This window comes from Anas platyrhynchos, chromosome 1, assembly GCF_047663525.1.
Source record: "Anas platyrhynchos isolate ZD024472 breed Pekin duck chromosome 1, IASCAAS_PekinDuck_T2T, whole genome shotgun sequence".
NCBI classification, from domain to species: domain Eukaryota; kingdom Metazoa; phylum Chordata; class Aves; order Anseriformes; family Anatidae; genus Anas; species Anas platyrhynchos.
This window is the reverse complement of record NC_092587.1, coordinates 183561586-183588343: the sequence shown is the minus strand read 5'-3', so window position 1 is coordinate 183588343 and position 26758 is coordinate 183561586. Positions and strand designations below refer to the sequence as shown.

General features: G+C 44.4%; 1 protein-coding gene and 2 long non-coding RNA genes across 13 annotated transcripts in view; 2 read left to right on the top strand and 1 right to left on the bottom strand.

The window, feature by feature from the left end:
- STARD13 (StAR related lipid transfer domain containing 13) overlaps positions 1 to 26758 on the bottom strand; it is a 291838-nt gene that overhangs the window by 125586 nt on the left and 139494 nt on the right. Inside the window, exon 1 of one of the 10 annotated variants that reach the window (XM_038174627.2) lies at positions 20453 to 20729. The exons of 8 other annotated variants lie outside the window; for them this stretch is intronic. In XM_038174627.2, the coding sequence (XP_038030555.1) occupies positions 20453 to 20576 (124 nt within the window). In that variant the 5' untranslated portion in view covers positions 20577 to 20729. Of the gene's footprint in view, positions 1 to 5954; positions 6073 to 20452; positions 20730 to 26758 lie in introns of those variants that run through there. One more of the 10 variants, XM_072032619.1, reaches the window with a different exon arrangement.
- LOC140001330 (uncharacterized) lies at positions 1721 to 6665 on the top strand. The gene is made up of 4 exons (XR_011806462.1): positions 1721 to 1905; positions 2635 to 2829; positions 5524 to 5762; positions 6480 to 6665. It is a non-coding gene; the product is annotated as an uncharacterized lncRNA (long non-coding RNA).
- LOC110351684 (uncharacterized) lies at positions 19986 to 26071 on the top strand. Of its 2 annotated transcripts, XR_011806461.1 has the most exons (5): positions 19986 to 20308; positions 21737 to 21777; positions 22834 to 22949; positions 23842 to 23902; positions 24024 to 26071. It is a non-coding gene; the product is annotated as an uncharacterized lncRNA (long non-coding RNA). The 2 variants fall into 2 exon arrangements; XR_005263352.2 differs by lacking the exon at positions 19986 to 20308 and having other exon boundaries at positions 21130 to 22949.

Here is a 26758-nt window from a genome sequence, read left to right as displayed (position 1 = left end):
AAAGGGTAGAAACGATTTGCAGGAAAACCTGCCCCAGGCCTACTCATATATACCAAAGTATTGCAGGCGGCCCTTGAGATCTGCTTCCACTGGGAGTGGGGTACCCTTATGGGATGGAGAGGAGCGCAGTGTGCCCTAGAAACACTAAATCACATCTGGTACTGAACAACTGACTTACACCCAGCTTTTCTGAGCAAAATGACAGTGCAGGTTTCTGTATCAGTTTCCACCCTGGCCTTAGATTATTGCTCACATGGAAATGAGGTGACTCTGGAGTGAGGTTCATTGAGATGAATGGCACTTTCCCCCTTGTACCCACAGCCATACAACAGGACCACTTACTCATTGTAGTGCACCTCTCCTTATGAACTGTGAGACCATGATGTCCAACACCGCGTGGAGTTTCTCGGGCTTGGATTTAACCTGCCGTTCTCACACAGTAATCAGTCGCTTGATCTCACTGCCGAGACCCATTTCCCTTTTATTGTTAGTTACACTTATCTGCTTATAGCACATCTAAAATTAAATGGCAGCGTGATGGCTTCTCTTCATCTGAAAGCACGACTGCTATGAGAACAACACCACTTCCCAGCCCTGCAGTGGCACAGGTGTTATTCCCATTAATGACACGCAGTTATAGGAAGCCATCCAAAATCAAGGATTTGCTGTTAACTTGTTGATTTCTGAACTCCCTTCTATAGTTCTGCAGGTAGGAGAATATTTCAGTTGCTGGGTTTTGGCTAAAACTCAAATATCTGACACAGTTTCTTCCCTATGCCTGTACTTCCAGATGCCTGCACAGCAGCTAAGGCATTAACACCAGGCAATTCCTCCTTTCTCAAACCTGGGAAGAGAAAAAAGTCATACATGGGGAGCCCAAAGCTGTGTTTATGATGAGACTTTCTCTTCTCTCACGTTTTGAACCCTGTCTCTTAGACCGGGACATTTAAAAGCACAACTTCACTGCCTGAATGTTTTAAAAAAATGTTTTGTGGCATTTGTTTGTGTGCTGGGATTACTCCAGCCTGCAGCCAGAGGTCTCGGCAGTGCTCCGGACGCCTTCCCGGGGCTCTGCAGCGCACAGGGGCTGCCAGCAACTGGACTGGGGCAAAAGGAAAGTAGTTCAGGCCAGATTTCAACATCGCTGGGAAGCAGGATGGAAAGAGCTCATAACGGCAGAGCATTGCAACAGAGAGCTGTCTAATTGGAAAGCCTGATACCGAAGTGTTTTGGAGGCAAGGCAGCTGCTATGCGAACTGCTTGATAGCGGGTTTTAAAAAATGAGCACTAAGCAAGCCTGTTCCTTATGCATGAAAGGCAAGCTTACAGACAGCCCTGATAAACCTCAAATCAGGAAAAGAGGCTTCTGAATAGTACATTACATCCTCTTTGTAAGCTCTAGCGCCCCAACTCCAGCACCAGAGGATTACACATTTGCATTTTAAGACCCACATGTTTAGGGGATAGTCCCAGTATAAAACATACGTCCTGATTACAAAAGCATTTGTGGCCTCGCCAAACCACCGAAGGCAGCTCCAATACAAGCTGAGGATTAGAAATTATATGCAAGCTTTGCACAACAGGAATGTGTTCATGGGTACAAGGGATGCCAAGGAGAAAAGAGTGGCAACCGCCCCATCCACCACCAAAGCTGGTTTGCAGCAATAAGGACACACATAAAAAGCCGAGATGAGGGTCATGGCAAGAAAGCTGAGGCAATTCCTCACATCAGTACTCCTTTAGAGGAGCTCAGGGATGTCAGATAATAAACTGAAGGGTAACAAATCCACGGGACTGAGTGGGCTGCACCACAGTCCTAAAGGAGCTTGGGTATAAAATGGCCGCCCAGTCACCTGTGAGGTCTGGCCCACGGCTTAGGATCACCTCTCAACAGAGACATGGAAGGTAGCAATATCATTTTCCAAACGGGCCTCACAGGGGAATTTAAGGAACTAAATTCAGTAGTCTGTGGTGGGAGAGCTGGAAGAAACTGGGAGAAATCAGTATGTTTTGTAGCAGTAAGTCATGCCCAAAACCTGTTAAGAGATTTTGAAAGGCTCCACCAAGACCCATGACCAAGAGATCATAAACAAGCTCAGCCATCAGGTACAGAAGGAAAAGGCCACTTGTAGCTTAATGACAGGAAACAAAGGTGGCCATAAATATTCCACTGTCATAGTGGTGTAAGGGAGCCAGCAGACTGCCCCAGAGACAAGGAGGGGAACCTGTGCCATCCACCATCCACACAGGATTTCTTTCTTAAGTAGCGAGGTGGCAAAATGCAGAATGTAGAGATGATGCTAAATTAGCCTGGAAGTCAAAACAGAAACACTGGAAACACTAACGGTTCTTATGATATTGATCGAGAAGGCATTAAAATTGTAGCTTTTAAGTGTTGATAAATGTACTGGGGAAAAACCACCCTACAGGTACACGGTGCACGGTGCACAATGATGGGATTTAACGGAGCTGTTATCACCGAGGAAATAGATCTTGGACAGGTTTATGAAAATCCAATACAAGTGTTCAGCAGGAAACAAAAAAGCAAAGAGGATTTAAAAATTTTTAGAAGTAATTGAGAGCAAAACAACAAACATCATTATGGTATTATGGTATTAAGGTCTGTCCCCCCAGTACTGCTGGGGTCTTTCCTCATAGTGAAGTGAACTGATCGTGGGGCAGGACTGAGATGAACTGAACTCCTTTCTGTTGAAGAACTGAAGAATTACTCTTCAATATCCCTTTGTATTACGCATAGCTGAACTCTGAAAGTCATTGCTAGAGGATGCTGCGGCTGCCAGAAGTGGGAAGAGTTCAAAAGCAGATCAGGTAAATTCCTGAAAGAAAACGCCATCGGGGCCCACATGCACAAAACCCTGTCTGGTGGCTCAGGAGCCACACGGAGACGACAACGTACACACTATAACCCCGTGCTTACCCTGGTCTTACAGATCTCCCAAAATAGCTCTGACCGCCCACTAACCAGTTCGTAAATGCATCGAAATTACCACTGCTGTGGTCTGTGGCTGCAGCCTGAGGAGTAGCCAGGCTTCCTCAGCCACCACCTCTCCGTGCCCTCTTGCCACATCTGCCCGAGCTATGCAGTCGGGGCCTGCCGACCACAGAGGAGGTCTCAGGGGATGTGGCCCTCCTGTTGCTTCTGCTCTCCCGGGGGGCTGGAGGGCACCAGGAGCCCCTGGCCGGTGGGTCGGGTCATGTAATTGCTCGGTTGTTTTGTCCAGTGTCTGGCTGCTAATTTCAGCTTTATGGTCTCATTCCTGTTCACTTTTAAACATAGCATTTTTTCCCAGTCAAAGCACACCAGTGTATGAATATAGGCTCCGCTGGCCTTAGCTGAACTATTTATGCGCCTACTTTATGTCTGGATCTAGCCAAGAATAGCCAGCATCCTGTGGTGTAAAGTCCCTAAAGATGGTGTTTCTCAACAGTAAATTAAAAAAAAAAAAAAAGGAGCTGGATAATAAAGAGAGTTCAAAATAGAGGTCAGAAGAGAGGAAGACATTTCAGGTGATAGGCCTTCTTTTCCAAAGCTTTTAAAGAGCATTATCAGGGGAAAGAGCTAGCAGTTTCCATACCCTTCGTGCAACTCCATCTGTTAAATCTATAGACAAGTTCCTAAACCTAAACCCACAGGAACTGTGTAAATGTACTTAAGTAGTGGTGGGCTAACACACATCCTAATCTCCCCGTCTCACTAACAAAGTGTTTGGATAACACAGTGATAAGGTAAGAAAGTGTTTAGATAAACTTAGTCTCTTATGCTATCCAAATACGTTGTAAATCCCTACCCAGACCTGCTGCTGGTGTCACTGAACCACGGGCAAACATTCCTGCCCCAGCTGAAGGCTCGTGCCCGCGCAGGCTTCGTGTGAGGCCTCTTCCCTATTTATTTTCTTTTCAACAGGAGTCTGGGACCATGGTAGTGAAAAAAAAAGAGAACAGCTTCAGGTTTTGATTTGGTTTTGAGTGAGGATTTTTTTTTTTCATCTGTCTGTGCTAGAGGGAGAATGCTAAAGTTAGATTTTGACAAAAAAAAACAACAAGCAAACAAGAAAAACACAAAACCAGAACACAGAACAGCACCTGGCAACCCTATTTTAAACTTATGGGATTGGTGCATGGGAGCATGAAAGTGATTTTGTCCAGAAAATCTCCAGGCTCTTTGAAACCATTAATATCCATGCTTCACTCTCAGGTCCAATGAGGCAGGCTGATCGGGCAATGACCTGCTGTAAGACTCTGGGGAAGTCCTGTAACCTGTCTCCATACCAATTTCCTAACTGATAAGAGTAATCTTTGCCTTGCTTTGGTATCTATTTGTAACAAAACCAAATAATAATATAAAAAATATATGTATAGGTTTGTAGGCACTTTTATCTTCCTTATAAGCAACATCAGTTCCCTGGAGGCAGGTAGAATTCTAGTGGCACTAGAATCAGCTGAGGAGAAAGTAAATACCCTTGAAAATGGCCCTATACCTGTAGTGTGTTCCTTCAGACGAGATGCTTATTGCCTAAACTTGCAGCATGACAAAGATTTCCCAATATATTATTAAATGCATGCTATTGGGTATTATGAACGCTGCGTAACACAGAGGATGTGTTTGCACAGGCGGCTCTACAAAGCAAATGCAGCGAGCACAATGCCGGGTCTTGGCTCTGCTGCTGGACAGCAGCCAGGCACACACGGAGGTGCCCTGCAGAAGCCACTGTTTCTGCTTCCACCTCTAGCATCTCCCTAATGAACCAAGCTGACTTCAGCCTCGTGACAGCCACCATCCCTGGCCAGACACGTGGCAGTCCTGTGCTGCTGCTCCAAAGGTGAGTGAGGGCACTGAATCCAGCACAGAGCTGAAGTCCATCCATGTGCCATGTGCCCCAAAGACCAGGGTGTGCATGATGTTCTCCTCCTTGCCCCTGATTACTCCTTTGAGTATCCCAGAACCAAAGGAAAGGTCCTGCACAGAACGTAATATGGACGAGCAGTGAATTTGGTCACTACTCCCCAACATGACACTGAAGCTGGCTGCAGAATTTTTGCCATCCTGGTGCCTAAATGGCATCATCACAAATACAGGAGCTAGGGAAAATAGGGGACACACATGTATCGCTTATCCCTCCCCCAGAGCTAGAAATTAGCGTAATCTATATCAATTGCTCTTAAGAGTATATTAGCTTCCCTGTATGTCTGAAACAGAATTCATGCTCCCCTTGGCTTTTAATCCCAAGTAATAATTTTTTTTTAATATCAGGAATCAGGAGTTTTAGGAGTATCATAAAGTTATAAGTATTTTTCTGCTAAGAAAGAAAAAATAAGCCCTGGCAGACTTTCCACCATAAATCAGCAGTGGAACAGTTTAAAACGTAAACAGATATTCATGAATTGGGCAAGTCAACTCATCAGGATTTTCTGCCTGCCTGCAGCCAACTGTGCTGTGCACAACTCAAACTTTCCATTTCTTTAACCTGTATTTATTTATTTATTTTTTCTCCCCACTCACAGTTTGCAATGCACTGTATGGACACCGGAGAGCTCATTTATCTAACTGGATAAAGTCATCCTGGCCAACAAGCTGCAGGTGGTTTTTTTTTACGGAGTGGAAGCCTGCCAAACAGCTGGAGCCATGCAGAGGAGAGGGCTTCACAAGGCTCCCCTGCCAGCCACCACGCTGCTTCTCCTGAGAAAGAGCACGTAGCCTGCTCCTCTCCTTCCCCACAGCCTGGCTCTGGAAAATGCTTTCAGTGAGTAGGAAGGACCGGGGAGAGCCCAGAGCCCGACGTGCTGCAGCAATGCAAATTGCATGAATTGCTCTCCCCCCGCAGCGTCCCGTGTCAGCTGTACTGCCCTGCAGCACATTTTCTTTTTCCACCTCTCCCCTCTCTAACCCTGCATCTACCTGCACATCCTTCCCCCCTCCTCCAGCAGCCACTTACCAAGACTTCTTCTCCTCTGTTGATTCCCCCTCTGTTCAAAATACGTAGACCAAGAGAGCTGGTTGATAAGCTCCATCCCAGCAGCAAATTTCTCTTTTACTATCTCGATTCCAGTGTGATGAAAATATTGCCGTCTACCCTCTGTTTGTCCTGGCACCCTCTCAAGTCCCTCTCTACCAGGCTTCCTCCCCGACCCACTTTCTGAATATACAGCTCTCTTTCAAATCAAACCCGCAGTGTTCCTCATTTGTTGTTGTCTACTTAAGGTGTTGCTCCATGTTTATGGAATGTAGTTTTACTGGAAAAATTCCTTGGCCAAAACCTTCAAAAGGAACTACTCATCTTGGGTCGATTTTCCATGACACTCGCAAAGCTCTGACTTTCTGGGCGTCAGAGCATAAGACCTCTTTGAAGTACCTCAAATTGGGCAACTAAAAATTGCAGAACTGAAGTTGCACCTGACCTCTGAAAAAGGTTGGTCCTGTTGACGTTTGCTGATTATTTATTTATTTTCTCTCTTGACAGGTAAATGCTACAAAGACATGAAATTAAGCTAAAAGTGGAACCCGAAGGACCATTCTGCTGCGGAGGTCTTTTACACCAAACCAGAAACCACCGATCACCCTCTAGTTGTTCAGGACTTGTGCTGGTGTACAAGAGAACTGGCCTTCATGTTCTTTTTATGTACGGTACACTCAGATTGCAAAAGAATGAACCAGCGATTCAGGTACTTCGGTCTTTATTTTCCCCCTCTTATGTCCTGTGGAACTTATGACAAATAACACACTCACTGTTTCATAATATGCTACCAAACATAATAGGTTGTACCATAAATTAAAACCAAAGAGCGTTCTGAACGTTTTGCTTCCAAACCACTAATAAACCCGTACTGCTTTTAAAATAAACTTTGCTCCTCCTTTGCTCAGACCAGTGAAAGTCCACGTGACAGGGAGGCACCTGTGAATGACTTGAAAATAACTTTTTTAAAATAGTAATTGTGATGTGAAGGATTACACGTTTCCAAGAGATTACAAACGGGAAACAGACTCAGTGTCTCACCAGCTTAGGTGTAGCTCGGCTAGGAAGTGCACAGTCACGTTGTAAACCTCCCTCTTACTTTGTTCCTAATTGGCAGCCTCGTTAACAACAGCAGCAAAGAACTATTCACTGCACCCTGCAAGCTAGGAGCTCATACCATAAACTTGCCACGGCCTTCTACTCTTTCTTAAGTCTCTACTAGCACCTACTGTGAAGAACAGGGCACCTACCTCAGGCTGACAGACTTCTGCTGCGAGTACACTATACCAAGTGCAACAAATATTCACACGTCAGATAACTAAACAATAGTTTGGAAAGTGAGCTCCAAAATGCACTTTAAAACATGCAGCAGGAAATCTAAAAATCCATATGGCTGTTGCTCTTGTTGCTTCGATAAAGCAGTCAGGAATAAAAATAAAATCATGCAGCTCTCATTACTAACTTTAAGTGCCACCAAAGTCCCAGGCGCCTCGTCAGCTCGTTTTGCTACCTCGCTTACTCGAGCAGGTATCTCCAAACGAAGCCAGAGATGCTGCGTGCAACAATCCCTAAAATTAAACTCCTGCAATGCTAGCGTCTCACCAATTTCCATATCAAATGCCCTCAGGTGGCAGGTGAACAGAGGGCTTTACAGTGCTATGGAGGCGTCTTCGGTGCTGTCACTTGGCTGGGATTGTGGAGGGAAACAAGCACCCCCAGAGGGCAATTCACCCCATTTGTCTGTGACAACCACTTCAGGATGACAGGACTTGCTCTGGGAGGTCCCCATTTCTGTCTTGACTGCAAAGGACCCAGTGCGACCAGCTCAGTGCTTTCAGAAGGCATCCCCACTGTGCTTGCTGCCTTCAGCCAGGGCAGGTGACTCTCACCCTCTGTGTTATTTATTACATGAATCACGCTGTGTGGATTGAGCACAATGCAATGCCTCTTCTCCAGGGACAAAATGAAACTGAAGTGGGAAAGGAAGCACGGCTGCTGCCTTCCCCTTTGGGGAGCCAGCCTTGATCCGGAGATCTGGCTAGGAAACCGCGCTCCACCAGGGCTGGCAAGTACCTCAGTGCCTGTGCCACACTTCTCAGAAAAGCCCGTGAGATGCTGGTGTGGGCTGCAGTCACACCGTCGCTGGCACGCCAAGTCTCAGGAAGCTGTCCAAGGGACGGGCGTCTTTGTTTCCACCACTGCACTAGCGTGGTCTGCATAGACAAAGGCTCAAAACTGCTACATGCCGAGGAATCCAGGAAAAAATTATGTTGACTTTATAAAAACCACCATATTCCACAGCTTCGTCCTAATTATTTCCTACTTATTGGCTTACTGCTGACTGTTTTTTCCCCCCAAAACACTGTGGACATATATATTTTACTCAGGCATCTACTGGCAAACATAATTGAGAGACGAGACGTCCGGTGTAAAACAATGCCCTCTATTAGAGAAACAAGCCATTAAATAAGAGCATCCACAAATAGAAAGGGCTGTAAAAACAAATAGGGGAAAGCATCTGGTTTGCAACATCTTTGCACTATTTGCAGTAGCTAAATCTGGACCCAATTAATGACCTGTTTATTTTCCAAAATTTCAATAAAATGCCTTGGCAAAAACTTAATCTGTCTCTGGAGAAAGTCTTGTTTCCTTCCATATGTTGCCTGATCTGTCACAGCAATAAACTGGCTTCCCGGTTTCAGGATCCCTAGCATTTGCACCAACTGATCCCCTCCATAAAGAGGAGATAATCGTTGCAGCCCTCTAAAAGCCACGAGCCTTAAGAGAAAGCAACAAGAAGGGGTGAAGGAGCGAGTGCTCTGTGCTGTAGCCTCTGCCATGACCTAGAATCCAGAGATTTACAGCAGCTCTGTGGATCCTGGTGTTCCCACCTACAATTCGTCCCAGCTGTTTTATAATCCCTATGAAACTGCTTCTTTAAAAGGCTGCCATGCCACAATTAATCTATCTGCCTTGGCCTGATAAACACTTGTCCTGATGTCCTTGTTGTTTAGGATGCCTTCAAAAGAAGCAGCTCTGGCAGTTCCGTAATTACGTATTTTATGGTTTTGTATAAAACAAAGCAGATGTTTCAGAGTCAATTTTATCTGGTGGTGTCTTTTCTAACCTAGATTCTGGAATTTATTTGATCTCCATTTGAATCAGATTAGCTACAGTAGCCTCTGCTTTATTATACATCAGAAATATGGATGTTCTGGTACCTTCCAGTTTCTGAGGAATGCATCCTACCACACTAAATTCACACATACCATTTTTAAGAAGAATATGCTGTTGGTTTAGAGGTCCAGATAATTGAACACTTAACTCTGTTTAACCTTACATACTAGGTAACTGCTCTGCTGAATTAAGGCCATAATCAAATTATCAGAATCAAATTCCTTCCGAAATAAAAGCATTTGGAATTTTTAGGGACATATAGAGGGAGTGAATGTAATTACCAAAATACATATTTGTCATGCTGATGTAAAACTCTAAGCTTCTGGCCTTCTAGGAACTAATGTTTCTTAATTTTCATCAAGTGACGGAGTGAGTCAAGTCAGGATGACGGAAGCCATCCTTACAACAGCCTCCAGAGTGTTCCTGCTGGGTTCTGAGAACTTGCTGTATATTTTTGTTAGTGTGACTGGCAAAAAAAAATAAAATTAAAAAAGGTTCAACTTTTTAACTGATAAGGAAGCTGTAAGAGTTCTTCCCAGGAAACATGTTGGGCAAAACCCCAACCACCTCACCATGTGGCAGGTCCAGAGGTTCAGGCTACATACGTCCACGTCCAATTATGTATGTTAATGAAGATTACTGACATTTTGAAAGCTGGCTGTGTCTGTTTGGCTATGCAATTTCCCAGTCTGTTCAAAGAGAGCTGATGGGCTCAAGGCTATTATGAGGCTTTGAAAATCTCAATTGAGAAAAGTAATAGAAGATATGGTAAAGGTGAATGAAGTAATAAATTATGTAGAAAAGAAGAAGCAGCTGTCATTTTTACCTTCCTACGATGTGAGAAATACAGCCGTGTTTGGTAAGATTTTAAAACTACAAATTAAAGTTTAAAAATTGAAGAGGAATAATGCATGCCATGCACTGGTCCTACTCAAAGGGACGTGATCTGAGTGGCTAGCAACACCACTGCACAGAAATACTCCTCCCTTCAGTTTTCTTGTAACTTCCACCTCCTTTAGTACTTGCCGATGTTGTATCATTTTCTTCTATTTCTGCTGCTTTACTGAGGCAGCTGTTCTGAAGATGTGCATTTACTCTATTTCAGTGAAAACACAAATGGACAAATATTCTACAAATTGAAAATACTTTTGTTTCACCAAAAATAGTGGTGCCAGCCTTTGCTGAAAATCCTAACGTCATTACATCTACAAAAATACAATCCTTCTAATACTTTCATTTACCATCGAGGCATAACTACTGTCCACTAAAAGCACTCCTTCCTAAATTTCATGAGGATACCACATAGGTATTCGATCCACAGTATTCTAAAGTCACTTGTCGCTCTTTTGTTTTGCACTTTGAGACAGATAGCCCCATATTTGTTTCTGAAGTAGCAGTTGCAAGTCGGGATTGCTGCAAAATATTTGCTAGAAAAGAGCGTGAATAGTTCACAGACTTGTCAGAATCCATCTGTCTGAGTCTATTAAGGGGTGCATTCCCAGCTGTGGTCTCTCCAATGTCATAAATAAAAAGTTCTTTCTTACTACAAATCCAGTGGCTGAAATCTCCCTGTAAAATTGATTTATTTAGATAAAATCTGTCCTTATGTTAAAGAGACCTCTTAAAATGAGTAAAACCATGAGATGCCAATCACATATTCTTTCAGCAGTAAAATGACACATAAAGGACTCACAGTCTCAAGTAATTTACTACAGCATTATTCAGGATAGGCTATTACATAGCATGTCATTCAGAGCAGGATGGGTGGGGGCGGTGCAGGGAGAAGGAGGTGTCTTTACCAGAGGAATGAGGCTTACATTGAAAATAACCTAAAAACTGTGTGTTGGGATAGATGTTCAGGTCCCACTTCTCCAAACCTTAAATATGTATGTGAAATGCTTTTTGGAATTCCAAGCTATGAACCAACAGCAGGTGAATCCCAAATCTTAAGGATTTCCTCTTTTCCAGCCCTAAGTATAATTCTTCAGCATTCTGATGGAGAGGTATCACCTGCTACAATACTGTTCTGACCTCTCTTTCAGCACTCCTTCAAGCTATCCCCTTCTTGGAGCTAGCAATTACCCTGAATTTCTTCTAAGACTGCTGTGAAAAAAGCCCAAACAAAGACATTTTAAGCTGCTGTTAGCTCAGATTCCAACATATACAAGGTATGTTTGAACTATGTTCCTGTGCTGAAGGTATTCTCCCTTCAAATTCTTTCTGTAACAAAACCAATACTCCAGCTTTTGTTTCCTTTAAAATGCTACTGTACTAAATGACCTGTGAAGGGGCAGTGCCTTCTGTCTCATCACAGCCTGGGACAGGAGTCCCTCTAGCCCCAAAACCAGCCTTCCCAGGGGCAACCAATGCAATTCATTCAGCTCTACCAACAGAGGACACTGATTATCCCTACATTAGCTCAGATATTCAACAAGTAAAATTAGCCAAGTGTTGATGGAATTCAGAAAGCTGTTTCTCAATCAGTGGCCAAATTATTTAAGTATTTACAGGATTGCCACTAAGGCAGGTGACACACCATACACAGTTCAGCAGCCTTCTGAGTAGGATTCACAAACCTCTTTTTATTTTTGTGCACATTCATCAAAGCTTACTTTCACAGGCAAATCTTAGGATGCCTCTAAGTCATGTCCTCCTCCTGCAGTCAGGTAGGTCCCAACCAGCAGCACTTCCACCCCTGAAAAGCACCTTGTTTTGATCCTTATAGCCTTAAGGTGGAGACAGCCAAAATGTCAGAAGTTCAGGAGCATCCTGCCCTTCAAAAATGTTTTTCCCTGCACCAGTTTAGCATGTTTTCTGATTTAATGTGATCCTATAAGTACTCACAGAAATATATTAAAGCAATTAGAGAGCTTGAATTCTACCTTTCAAGTCACAGCATGAGCATTAATGCTAGAGAAATACTTGCAGTTTAAGCAGGAATTTTAAACGGTACTCGCTTTGAAATAGGTTAGGAATCAAATTGTTGCAGCCTAAAAAAAAATAAAATTAAGTTTCAGTGCCTCCCCTTTCACTGTATTACAGCATGCTGCTGGAGCTGTAAAATGATCTCTGAACACAACTCTTCTATGGTACTCACTGTTCAACATCAGCAGGGGAGAGTCGGTATCTTGATTAAATTGCATGATGAACTACAATTCTCTCTGATAAGTTTGTACAGCAGAGCATATTTTAGGTTTGGTTGATGCTCTAGCTGAAAGCATCTTGAGTTATTTATTTATTTATTTATTTTAACTCTGATGAGTTTGGGGCTGCTCTGACATTGCTACATACATTAGATCTGTAAGTAATCTCAGGACCCCAGGCCAAAGGATGTGGAGTTGCTTTGTCCACACTGCTCCAGATGAACACCCTGCAGGTAAGAGGGGCTGCATCCACATTTTTAGTCCTCAAGTGTTTATCCTGCAATCCTAACATCCTTTTTGGCATGTTTTCCTTCCCTCAAGTGCCCAAAACAATGCAAGAGCTGTGTCAGTCCCCGAGTCGTGGGGCTTTGTAGCACCAAATTGAGGGCATGTGCTGCATCCCTCTGCATGTAGCACTGGGGCACGTGGAGGTGATTTACTCAAGTGAGCTGAGTATGACTTGCATAAATCTTGGTGTAATTAAACGTGATTAAGTCCTGCTGCAGAAGCACAGAAAGTAAACCTCCAGGATGGCACACTGTACTTGAGGCGTTCGGTAAGCCTGGAATATTGCCTTGTCTTAATAAAACCAGTTATTGTGCCTAAGTGTTCTTCCAGGCATATTGCACAGCCATACTGCTTGAACTTACTGTATGTAAATTACTGCCCTCTGCTGGAACAACTGGCAGAGTATTTAACAATAATTTACATTATTACCTAAATTAAGTCAATTATTTTTTGGAGTTTGTTTATTTTTTTGGAACCAATTACACTTAATTGCAAACATTCTTGATCCCTTTTTGTACCAAGCGCAGTTACTTACTGTGCTCATTTCTGTATATATCTAATCTTTGCTTATTTGCAGTATGTGCTGCACCAGGATGGTGTGATTGTCAAAATATTTTCATTTTCGAGCTGTAAACAGGACATGCCGAGGAGCCAATGAAATGCGGTGCTCGTGTGGATGCTCGATGCCAGTCAAGAGGCCTCTTACACTGCCTTACTTTTAAGTCTGTAATAATCAAAAGAAACCATCAGCCAAATTGAAAATAATTGAAAATAATATTCCCCAAACTCATTTTTAAGACCTATAAGACAGGTACCACCTCTCTAAAATCACAAGGCTGGCTTAAAACTGTGACATTCTACAAAATACATCAGGATGTTTTGTTTGTTTTCTGTCTTTTTTTTTTTGAAGTTCAGAATTTTAAGCTTTTCCTTTCAAACTTGAGATTTAAATGAACTTCATATTTATTGGAAGTAAAATATACTTTCACTTGAAAGTTGGGTTTCTCAATGAGTTGTGACTCAAGCCGATAACGTTCTAAAGAAATCACGACACGTAACATTGCAGGAACTGGCCGTGCTATGACAGGAAAAAGAAAAACGAAAATAGGAAGAGCAAGACAGCACATTTGTCTCACAAGATAAATGAGAGATAACAGACATGGAAAGACAAATGTACGTCAACCCACTGCTCTGCAACACGGCCATTCTGGTACTGTCAGCAACGATTACAGAAATTGAACCATGAAGTCATCCAAATTCTCAGAACCCTTGCAAGCAGCTACTTTTAAAAACATTAAAATAAGGAATATTTGTTGCAGGTTTTTTTCACTCAAACAGAAAGTGATGACACAAAACTCACTTCAGAAGTGACTCTTTGCTGGTTCCTGAAACTGAAAATCCCGTCGTGCTGGGGATGTGACAGAAAGGCAGCAGGATGAGAGTCCAGCCTGCTGGGCCATCCTGAGTCCGGGAACTTCTCGTGTTCAGGAGCCTGCTGGCCAGCCATCCAGGAAGCTGTATTGATGTGAATTAATACGGTGCTCACTTAGCAGCTCACAGTTTGTCGTGGATATAAATGGTCCGTATGAATGGCCTAGCATAGTTAGTATTGTAAATAAAGTCACTTGAGTGGGGAGATGACACGTGGCCTTTAAGAGTTACAGTCATACAGATAAATAGAGCACCCCTCGTAGGAAATACCTGAAAGATGTGTAACTTAATACGCCATGACTGGTATTAAGAACAGACTTGGGACGGAGAAACATTTCAAAGTCAGTTTAAAACAGTTTAAAGTCAGGCAAATAAGTTGAATATTTATACTGGTCAATATGAGCTCCTGTATATGAAAACAAAACTCAAACCCAACAATAAATACATCCATCTAAACATACAGGAACTTTAACAACATTGTGCTACACATTCTGCTTCTGGAAAAACAGTACTCTGATCTGTTTCATGGCCTGCAGACATCAGCAACAATTACAGGCTAATGGGAATCCTCCATGAAAGCACCGTGCAGCACACTGACTGCTATCAGCATCCTTCTGCTCGCGTAGGAAACACCTACTGGTGGAACAAACCATGGTCATGTGTAGGTGCCGAGAAATACGGAGAAACGTTTGTCTCCTGAGAACTGAAAGAACCTGGTGGATGCTTAAGGAGCCACACAAAGTCAGTAACAAAAATACACAGAAATAAGTTGTAGTGGAAACAGGACTGACCTCGTAACTTTCTAGAAAAATGTATAGGTATATGTTAAAGATTAATGTATGATTAAGACCAGTGAACACCCAAGCTCCAGACTAAATGAGATTTATCAAGTATCTTTCCTCTTTAGCTAAGCCACAACTGACTGATCCAAATGGTAGCCAACCCTCTTGTCAGCCCTGCTTTGTCATTTTATCTGCAGAGCTTTGGGCTTCATGTTAGGAAATTAAGCAATCAAATTTGAATTTGCATTTCCCTTAGGAACATAATCTGTGGTATAGCTCTCTGATGGAAGCAGGACTCGTTCACACACAGAAGTTGCGTATTAGATGTAAAAGCAGAAGATTTGTTTTCTTGTCGTTCTTGGATGCTCTGCAGCTCCTCCAGCGTTGCTCCAGGTCTCACGTGGTGAACGGCAGCGAAGCCAAAGAAGCACAGATAAAAAAATCACATCTCCCTCTGCATTTTGAGGCTGTGGGGAGCACAACCTCCCACTGATAGAGAAACACTCGGCACGCCAGGCCTATTGGTATTTTTGTAATTGTATTTCTGGAATTAACTCCTGGCTCCCGCGGGTCATGGGAAGGCGGCGGCAGGGCTCACAATGGGGGCATTCTGCCCCCACCCGCAGCCCCGGCCCTGCTCCTCGGGGAGGACAGGGGAATTACAGAGCACGGCCACTGCCTGCACGCACAGAGAGGCATCTACGTATTTCACAGAAATTCACCTAGAAAGCCCTCCCAACGTTAATACTGCATGGATACAGCGATTAATGTAATTTATGAGATTAACGACTACTTGTTTGGCTATCGCTTTGTCTGCGGGACTGATACAACCACAGAAAATTTCCTGGCACGCCAAACCAAAAGAATCGCTCCTAAGTCATTTTTTTTTTCTTCCCCGAAGCACTCGGTCCCAAATAAAGAACAGCTTTCATTGCTTTTCTCCTTGACAAAGGACGGTCTTTTCCCATTGATGGGGTAGGGCTGGGGGCAGCTTACACTTCCACGTCTTACCAACATACACGAAAATCGGCATCTTGTGCTCTCCGGTGCATGGGTAGGGAACGACTCTGCTTGGCTTTCTGAAAACACGGGCATCACTTTAAAAAGGAACAGAAAAGCGTGCACACCAAACTGACCCCAACAAACACCAGGTTTTTCACATGCTTCAGAAATGTGGCAGGTTTTGGCTCCACACTGGCATAACAAAATCTTTGCTAAAATTCATTTAGTTCTGCTTGTGACCACCATTTTTTTAAAAATTTTTTTTCCTCTTCCCCCATCCCCATGGCTCTGCTCGTGCCAGGGAGCACAGACTCCCAAAATCACAAACTCACGCCTGTTTGCGCCCAATAAAAACCCAATCACCCACAAACCAACCACAGATTACTCTTCGGAGGAGAGGGGGAATCGCCTTGATGTCTCTGCCAAATTCTGGATGTGGTGATTATTTTCTGCCTCACGATGCCTTCCCATGATTTCAGCTGGACAAGTTATCCTCCATTTCCTATCCTACTTCAGCTAACGTTCAGTATCATCTCTAACATAAATGCATTTCAGTCACATTTGAAGAGATACCTGTAGCTGCAGATCAGTGTGTAAGATCTTCCTGACTGATTAAGGATGCCCACAGTGTAGGTTTTCTAAACCCTTCCATTTAAGGGCCTTAATTTTGACTTCTTTAGGATAAAATTCTCTTTAAGTCATGTTCCTGCTTCATGCTCCCATTACAATTTTTGATGCTGTAGGTCATCCACTTCCAAGATAATTTCAGGCCATGCTCTGTTGACCCTCCGCTACTTGATTAACCAGCGCTTCACCCATCACAACGAAGGCTCAAGGAGTCATTTTGGTACCTGTCTCTGAAAAATCTGCCCAAACCTGGCCAATTTATCAAACTTTGAAATGCCATTTTGAGCAAACTACTGAAGACCCGTGGAAAACTTTCCCCAAATTCCATTTGCATGGGGAATGGCCAGGTCCCAAACTGAGTGGGGTCCAAGATCTTTCGACCTCTGATCATTTTTGATCTTTGCCCAAGATCACACCAGGCAGTGTCTTCACATACACTTCCCTGTCTGTTGATGGACAATGATCCAGCCCTTCATCACAGTCCTGTAGCTAATTACACCAATTGCTGCAGGACTCCTGCTCTATTTCGTGCTTATGCTGGAAGGCAGGCAGGGAAGGGTGGGAGACAAGCAGGAAAAAATGGTGTTTCTAAGAATACGCCACATAAATGGTGCCCCTCAGTGTCTGCCCACGTCTGTCCGATTTGTAGCAAGTCACTTCATACAAAATTTGTCCAGACAGGCAGGAAATGTGACTTATGCCATGAGTTTAGCACAATTAGATCCTGGAAACTTGATTTGCATGATTATTGTGCAACAGGAGTCACTGGGAGCCATTGAGTATTAAAGTATTTATAACAGGAAAAAAACACTAAAAATTCAAGTTCTAATACTCAGGTTTTGATACTGGTGAGTTTAGTCTCATTGTGCCTCTGGCTCCTATCTGTAAAATAGGAACATAACCTTACAATTTCTAGGAATACAGCTAAAACATTAATGGCATGAAGTATGCAAGATTCAGCGAGGAGATTAAATTTGCATCAGGCTCTAGGTTGACAATCTCCGCAATGGGGGCTGTTACCCTGTACACTGAATGAGGGAGAAAGTTTTGTGAAAAAAAGGGATGTGACCATGCCATTAAATACAGCCTACTCCGTAAGGAGGCTGGACAGCAAGGCAGCAACAGGCAACCTTACCTCTGGCATCTCCTGACTGTGAAGTCCTGAGCTTCAAAACTTAAATATATTTGTTCTGATTTTTTCAGTGTATAGCAACAGAAAGAATACTTTTCAGCCACATACAATGGATGTAATAACTGAGCTTGTTGTGTTTTATTATAACAGGTGACTGAGATTTGAGTAGTGATCTCAGGAACGCCTTGGGGTCATTATTGTTAAAGGGTTTGTTAAATGTGTAAGTCGAGTTCCAAATTTCCATAATAGCATAGTGGTCCAGAATTACCCTAACACTAAAAGATGGTATTTAATATGAGTTTTCAGACCAATAGGGCCCCACTCCAACAAGGGAGTTACATCCTGGTTCATTTCCCAATCAATAGGCAGAAAGTATGTGTTTCATCATAGCTAAGCTGCTCCGTTCTGCTAGCAACAAAAAAGCCACAAAATCCTATTTCATGGCAGATTTCTTTATACTTATAGTAAACTGTGAATTAGTGCATTAGATAATTTTTATCAGCTTAATTCATGTTCCCAATCTTGAACTGACGTAAAAACGAGCATATTAGGGATGGAATGAGTTTGAGAATCCTAACTAAAAACATAAGCATAGCAGGAATATAACCAGCACCTGAACCACCTCTGCAAAAATTATGGCAAGCACAGAAAACCTAAGGCTGGCATTTGCATCAAAGTGGTGGGTACACCCATTGTTTAATAAACAAATCCAGGTCAGTGAATCAGGAAGAGTGACTGGGAGCTGCCGGGCACCACAGCTCCAGCCTGAACACAAGACAGTGTGGGACAGTCCCAAGCCAGGAGCATACCAGAAACCTGACTGCTCACTCCTCGCTGTAAAGGATGAGAGGTTGGAGGAAGGGTAGAAGCACTTTGTAGTGCTCTTTTTACACATCACTTACTTGTCACGGTACCCCAGCCATGCTCTCTGTCTCTCTGAGAGCGGCAGAACCAAGGTTCAGCTCTCTCCTTGCTCCAGCCAAGGCTCATCTCCTTGCTGCTGCTGCCCAGCTGCGTATTGCAGCCCTCAGCACACAGATCCTGCAGAGGATCCTCCCAAGGAACACTGGAGGAAGCCCTGAGCAGCCTGCCCCACTCCCAGTGCTGATCCCACCAGGAGGACTGGAGACCTCCCGGCTCTCTTACAACCTCCGAGATAGGATTTTTTGTGAAAGAAGCAGTAGCTGTCCTGAACATGCTTTCTTTGTGGGTATACATTGGGCAACTGGCACAACTTTAACAATAAATAGAACAGTAAAGTAGACCAAGAGAGTAATTATGTAAGTGCTGGCAAAGCTGTTATCACAACGGTGACTTAATTGCAAGCCTTTATTTGTCTTGATGGTTGGTACAGGACAGCACACTGAGATGGGTAAAACTGCTTTTTGTTTTGGTGGTTATCCTTAAAAACCAGCCACTGGTTACACTGCTGCCCTGACTGTCAGGGCTGGACCACAGATGTCAACTTTGGGAAAAAAAAAAGAGAACTTGTACAACTTCCTACCTGTACTGGACAGGATCTATTGCAATGGAGAGGAAGCTGCTCTGGCAACCAGTAAGCCAGACAACACATGTAGATGTGTTTAGATTTAAATTCCCCTCCCGTCCCATTAATGGAAGTTGGAAGAAGTGGCATACCAGTATGTGTTGCAGCTACAGGAGCCAGCATGACAAATAAATATAGAAAGGACAAAAACCCCTGAGACACAAAAGCATCCGAACTACAGAACATACTTGGAATCAACAGATGTTATTTGTACACATTTTGTGATGCTGTCACATAATTCATTTAATTAAAGGACACATGTATCACAAAAAGCACTTAAATTACGGCAGCCCATAAACCCAGGACGTTAGTATTCTGTCCACCTTAACCAAAACGTCTGACACCATCAATTTTAATACACAGTGGCTTTAAGAAGTTGGCTACGGCTTTGTGGCAGCCTGCCCAGGTCCTTTGCTCAATCAAGCAATAGTTGTCTTTGACCAAAAAAGAAAAGAAATTAAAAAATCGCCAAACAGTGTCATTGCTGGATGTCTGCTGCCATTTGCTTCTAATATAGGGATAAGCAGATCACACGCAAAGACGGATTAATATTTTGGGTAACCATAACACTGCAGAATTAATTAGTTTGGTAACTCATTAGTGAAGCTACCCACTTCTGATTCGTTTTCCTGAAATTACTACACAATTTATGTCTGTTATGTTAACTGTACGACCACACGAAGCCCTGTGCTGTAGGCTCTCACACCTCGCGCTGCTTCCCCTTGCCTTATACAACACCAGCGTGTCACGGTGCCCTGGGCAAGGTCGCCACGCTCCTAACAGTGCTGGGGGCTGTGGCAGAGGAATCCGCCTTAACAAATTACCCTTCATTATACGCGACTCTGCTCATAAATCTTGATGTATCGCCTCCCAGCACCTCAACGCTCCCTCGCCCTGCTGCGCACCCTCCACATCTTTGCATTTATGAGGCGTTTTACCCAAATACACCAGCCACACACACACGACGAGGGAGTGCTGCTGCTGTAGGAGTGCCCTAGGAGTGCCTCGACCTCCCGGAGCACCTGCTCTGTCCTGCTGCTTTCCACCTGGGGACAGGAGCACTGCCTCGAGAGCACTCAGGTGCCCTGGAGCCGTGACAGCGCCTGTAACGAAGCACAGCGTTTGCCCCGGGGGATTTTAGGGTTTTTACCCCCTCGAGGAGCCCACCTGAACCTGCCGCTGCCTCAGCAAGCCGACGGCACACGGGGGTGAGCCCGACCCGCGGCGGGGCAGCCGACCCCCTGCATTTCCCTGCCCTAACCCCGAGCACCGAGGCAGGTGCCCCCCCCATTTTCCCCTTTTCCCCTTTCCCTCGGCTTTTTCGCCGAGCCCCGCGGCGCGGCGGGACCGACCTGCGAGCCGCCGCTCCCTGACATTCCTCCACAGCAAGTCCCAGGCTTTGGCGGTGGAGTCCCGCAGCTGCTCGCTCAGAGACCGCCGGAGCTGCGCCTTGCCCGGCCGGCGCTGGCTGCTCATCCTCGGTGCCTCCTCATGCCGCCCCGGGCGGCCCCACTCAGCGCCGCCGCCGCCGGCGGCCACATGGGGCCGCGGGGCAGCCCCGCCGCGCCGCAGCCCGCCTCACCGCCGCCCCTTAGCACCTGAGCGCCGCCCGCCCCCATCCCGGGGCAGCCGCTCGACCGCCAGCCTCCCCCTGTGGGGCGGGGAAGGTGCCCCCCTGGGGTCCGTCCCCCTTTGAGGGACCCCCCCCCCCCCGGCCCCATGCCCGCCGCCACGGTCCGTGAGGGGGCGGCCACTGGTGCGAAATGGCCGCCCCCCGGGCTCGCCTCAGGCACCGTGTCCCCAAGCACCACCCAGCCTCGGTGGCCCCGGTGTCAAGTTTAGGTGGCCCTGCGCCTAAATTTAAAACCCTGCTTGGGTTGGGGAGCCTTGGGTTGGGGTCTGTGGGGTCCCAGCCGCCCCATGAGCCTGCACCCAAGCCTGGGCTGGTGCTCGCAGCCCCTGGTGCCCTCCTCCTCTGGTGCCCACCAGCGATGGCCGGGCCTGCTGCTCTTGGGGTGGCAGAGGGAACTCAGCCCCAGCAAGGTGACAGAAAACCCGGCTCACAGCATGTTATAATTCTCTCTAGAAGTAGTAATAGCCACTTCACCCCTGACGGTACTTTCAGCAGAATAAAATTGTTTTTCCAAAGTCTCTGTTTATCAGCTTTCCACCAAAGCCACTCTCCTCACAGTGCAGTTTCTCCCATTTCTTTCCCACTTTCCATTCCACCCAGTTATCTTCTGCCTCCCTCCCCCTGCCTCATTCCTCCCATACCCCCTTCATTATCTCCTCGCTAACAAGCTCCTGCCCTCCTGAAAGGTTTCATAACTAAACTCTGGCAGTCACTTCTTGCACACATTTGCAGACAAAAAGGAATTCCGATTCCTCCATCCCTAGATGAGCCAGAGAGCAACATCAGCGCCCTTACCCCATTTAGGAAACCAAGTTGGGGCCTCTCCTTCCTCTGGGATCTGGGAAATATTGTTGTAATGATTGCCCTTTCCCTATTCTGGCCGCCCATGGAGCGGATGGTTCCCAGCATTACTGGCAGCAGAGAGTCTGATAGCAGGGAAGGACAATAGGGGCTTAATTTCATTCAGTTGCAAACCATTATTTATTACTTACTATTTTTGCAGAGTGTCTGTGATGTGCAATGAAGAGGCTGATGTTCCTTAAAGTGAGTGCCATGCACTGAAACAGCTGAATACCCTGGTGAAGCAATCATGTTAAACATTACAGATATCCCCATCTTGTTTAAATTAAAATTGTCGCTGTAATGTCAGCAATACCCATACAAACTACAAGCAAACACACAGCTGTGTTCCATATTACCACTCAGTTTTACTGATGTCTTTTGCCTATCCTCTGATGTGATTTTTTTTCATTGTCTCTGTTCTTAAAATGCTTAAGACTCCTCTTAAGCTACTGCATTTTATGTAATATGGTGGTGATGATGTACTTGTACAGAACTTGTAAAGATACTGGATGTCACTCATCCTTCTGCAATTCAACCTGCAGCATCCTACAATTGACTGGACAAACTCTTCTAGGGCCAGATGCCCCCAACATCTGGCAGAAGGACAGCATAATTACATAAATACCTCCACATCCTATGATCCAGAGCAAACACCTGCTGATGTTAATGGGAGGAGAGAGGATTACGGTTCCTACAGTCAGCTTTTTTGCCCTGTAAATCAGCTTTCTGACCTCTGTTTCACTTTATTTAGCTCCCTACCAATACAGCACTAATGGTATGTAACACTCAGTGCTTGTTCACTGCCGTGTGCTCCTGTCTGCTAGGAACCAGGTAGAGATGAGCAACTGATTTCTGATACCTTGCTCAGCTGCCATATAAATATCAGCTGTGACACAGCCTAGATAGGAAATCACAACTTCAGTTTTAAAGGTTTTTATCCATATTGCTGTGTCATTGCCCACAGATTACAGTCCGTGCCAGACAGCACCGTAACCTCAAAAAGTGGTCCTCTGGCAGCCACACTTGGAGGTGCCCTCTCACCACGTCCAATCTGTCTGGAAAATACATCTTCATTTCTTCAGTTCCTTTCTGTAATGGCCAGAAAGTGGTGATACAGTAATAGATATTCTCTTCCCTTCTATACCACTTTGAAGATGTTCCTTTATCAAAAATGTTCCTAGACGTCTAGTTTTACTGAAAATGGCCAATTAGCAATGAGATACTAGCAACTGCTAATACTGTGTTATCTCACCGCAGGTTACCAAGATAAATGCCAGTGATACGGCTCTATTTCATAATCAGCAGCAGAACAGAACTGGCAAGCCTAGACTGATCTCTGTGGCAGGCACTGACAAAAATCTTACTAATTCCAGGTACTTGCCATTACTGCGGAAAACTAAATCCAGCAGCAAAACCAGATACTGTGCTTTTGTCCCCTGAGAAAACAGTGCTATTGAGTAATGAGAAAATATCTCATGCAACAACTGGCCCATTCCCATTATACGTCTCTAATCACAGTCAGCTGTTCTGAAGTCGAGTTACCAGTGCAGGTATTTTTGATGTATTACACCTAATAGCAGCAGTTACAACAAAAGCTGCGCTACACAACCTGCTAGAAGAAAGGTATGTGTTAGGGATCACTCACAGGTCAAAGATGTTTCACTGCATTTTAGGATGTTAGGAAGCGTGACTAAGAGGTAACGTTCTGGACCTCCTCCGCACATTTTCATCGGCTGGGTAAGTGCACAAGTAACCAACTGATCAGAGCTCTTGCCCACAGTTGGGAAGTTTCTGATATCCCAAACAAGATGGATAACCTTTGGGGAGGGTGGGTATGAGGGGAGAAAACATTTTCCACAAAAAGAGCAGTTTTCCTGCTTCATGCTAGTTATGCCAAGATGGTTCTGTTCAGAATAATTGCAACAAAAACAATGTGTATGATGAAGAGAAAAGGAGAAAGTTCCCAGCTGCCCTAAAAGAAGTTGAACTATGACATTTGCCTCTTCTCATTGATAACAGAATATTGGCAGGAATGACAGTGGTATTTGTCTCTGGAGATCATGCAACCATGTACAATGTTGTGAAAAAATCTAACCTAATTACACCCGTGCTCTGATGCCACTGTGGCACAGAAGTCTGATGTTCTAATTATATATTTAGCAATTTATAGTTCCTCCCAATCACCATGGTAATTAAATGGTAAGTTAATTGATACTACAGAATAATCTGGCCTCTAATTAGCAGTGTGTTTTTAATTTGTTACAGCTTCCATTATGCAGCCTGATCCAGTCCTAATAACGTCACTGCAAAAGCTCCCATGCATTCGGTAAGAACAGAATCAGGCCTAAGGAAAGCCAGAGATGACAACCTGTTGGTTTGCCATTTGTAAACCACTGAAAGCCTACGATAAAAGTGTAACTTCTTCCTTTTTTTTTTTTTTCCTCTAGACCTTAGTCAGCATTTTGTGTTAGTTTAACCACATCAGAAGAGTGGTCTGCTTGTCAAAAAACAAACCCAGGAATGTCTTGCAGAGGAAAACACGAAAGGAGCACAACCTTGGTTACTGCATGCTCTTCGATGGACACAACCTCCTCAACTTTTATCTCTTATAAAGACATAGCAGAACCAAGGATGAAATCAATTAGTGGTACAGGATCCCTGATGCAATCTGATGCTAATCAGCACAATACCAAACTTTACAATACGTTAAAGTCCTCAATAACAGACTGTAAATTAATGAAGCTTCTTGAAGTTTATTATACTACAAATGATGTTGTACTTCTGTAGCTTCAAATAGTAACTCAGACAGCCGGATATACATACATCAAGTAATATTTATAGCCTTGGCAATGATCTTTATCTCTTTGGGGGTCCTACAACTCTGGAATTTGTTTTCTATCACGGGCTAAATGTCCCGAGTCTGATGTTGCAAGTCTGAGTTACTTCTGGAAGGGAAGAAAAGATCTGAGGTTTTCCACTGCTTGTTTTCCTAACAGCAGACTGCAGTGAATTGCACACTGATTCTGTGGTTGAAGTTATGTGAAAAGTACCAAGGACATATGAGTAGGTGTCCTCTTTTACATCTAAGTAAACAAACAAATACTTTGGAGAGAAAAACAAGAATCACTGTGAACGAGGACAAAATGTTCCAGCTTGTTCCCTGGCACGCTCTCCTTGCTGGTTATTTCTATATGCAAATGATCATCATTTTAAGGTAGCTTTAATAGGGATGAGTGGTAAAGCTGCTTCACTCTTGCCCAGCTTATTGAGAGATTGGCACCTATCTGTTCACCCTCGCAGTTTCCTGAAGCCCTGGGAAAGGATCGCTCCACGTTTTGCCAGCAGCAGAGCGCTGCTGTCTCGCATTAGTTGGGGCCAAATTCTTTCACTTTTGTTCCCAGTGATTAATGCTGAAATAAACAGGACTTCTTGCAGAATTCGATGTGCGAAGGCTCAAAGTATGCTCAGATACAGACTCCAGTAACAAAGTATCTGCTGTTTGACTGCACTCCACCTCCCTTGCTGGAACTAGCATGGAGGAGATGGGGGCAGGGGGGAATTAAGATTTTTTTTCTGTTCACATGACAAATGGTTGTATATTATTAATAAGAAGTTGTAATACCAAAGCACCTAGAACCAGAAACTGGATGGAGCAAATATACAATCTTTGCCCTTAGGAGATTGTAAACTAAGCATAAGATACCAGTGGAGAGAAGGGTAGGAAGGGAAAAGTACAAGAGAACGATAAAACAATGCTGGCCACTGTTATAACTGCTGGTGTTAGCATGCCAGAATTCATTTTTGGAGGCACTGACACGAAGCAAGTTAGCAAGAGGGTCTCACAGGAGGTTAATGCGATATCGTAATATATTCAGAGGACCGACTCCCAAGCACGAGGGGCAGCTTCAGAGAAGGCGTGCCAGTGCATATTTGAAAATGTAATGGGCAGACAATGAGAGCTGGCATCCCGTGCAGACAGACTGTGGGAATCGAGCTTTTAATATTGAGCGAATGATAGATAGATAGAGGAAGGGCCTTCAGCCGTCAGCCAAGCAGCCTCCGCTGGATGCCACACAAAGGCAGAGCGAGCTGCAATGAATGGTGATAGCAGAGGGCTGCCAGTGTTTTTGTGTTTGGGATGCACTCAGGTAGAGCAGACAATGTCTATCAAGGCAGAGTAAGTGAGGATAAGGATAAGATGGCAAACAGGAGGTAGAAGTTCTTCCTAGGGCAACCATGAATTTTCACCCGAAAAACTCCTCCAGACAGAAAATTCATTTCTTAAAGAATAAAATTAGAGAAAATTTCAGGGTTCTCTGTCTGTTTATTTTCTGGAAAACAACTGCTGTGTCTGTTCTTATCATGGAGCAGGATTTTCACCAGCTGGCCAACCTTACCTAGGACTTTTCTCCATATCTCACATCCTAGCTACAGTTAGCTCCTGGAGATTCTTTCCAAATAATCCCTCTCCTGCTCCTTTTATGCCTCCTTAACTCAGCCTAAGTTGTTGCACACGAACAGTGAACTCCAGGGGAAGGCCCCGTGTGACAGATAGAAGCATGCTGCGGTCAGTGAGAGGGGTGAAAAAGGGGCTAGGGAGGTATCTGTGGCATGGATGGTCACTGAATGGGTCACTAAGTCAAAAGAGCACCTCTAGTGCCTACCTCTAGTAGACAACAAAGCTTATACTTAAATTGAAAATTTATCCAAAATGCAGACACAGAAGCCCTTGCCTTTCTCTCAACAGAGAAAAGTGGCCAAAATAAACCAAGCACCAATAAACTTTCAATGTCTTTGGTAGGATGCTCTGTGGACATCTTTAAAGTATAGTATGTTGCAGACATGAAAGCCTGGGCTGGGCAAAGCTGGTCACTGGAGAAATTGCCATTTCTTCAATGATGAAGCAACTGGGATTGCGGCATATATTTTATGTGTGTAGATACAGTGTTTTTTTACTGGAGCAGAGCTTGACATTTGAATGTGATTAATGCCCCTGAAGAAGTAAGCAGTTATGTTGAAACAAGAAATGTCTCAGCACCAAATATTGCCCCTGCTCTTCTAATTCTAGCTTCTGGTGTCGCATTTTTTTCCCCAGCTTTTCATTGCTTGACAAAAATATATTATTCTAAATTACACCTTTCTTTGCGCTCAAAGTGCTCACTTCCTTAATATTGTATTGGGA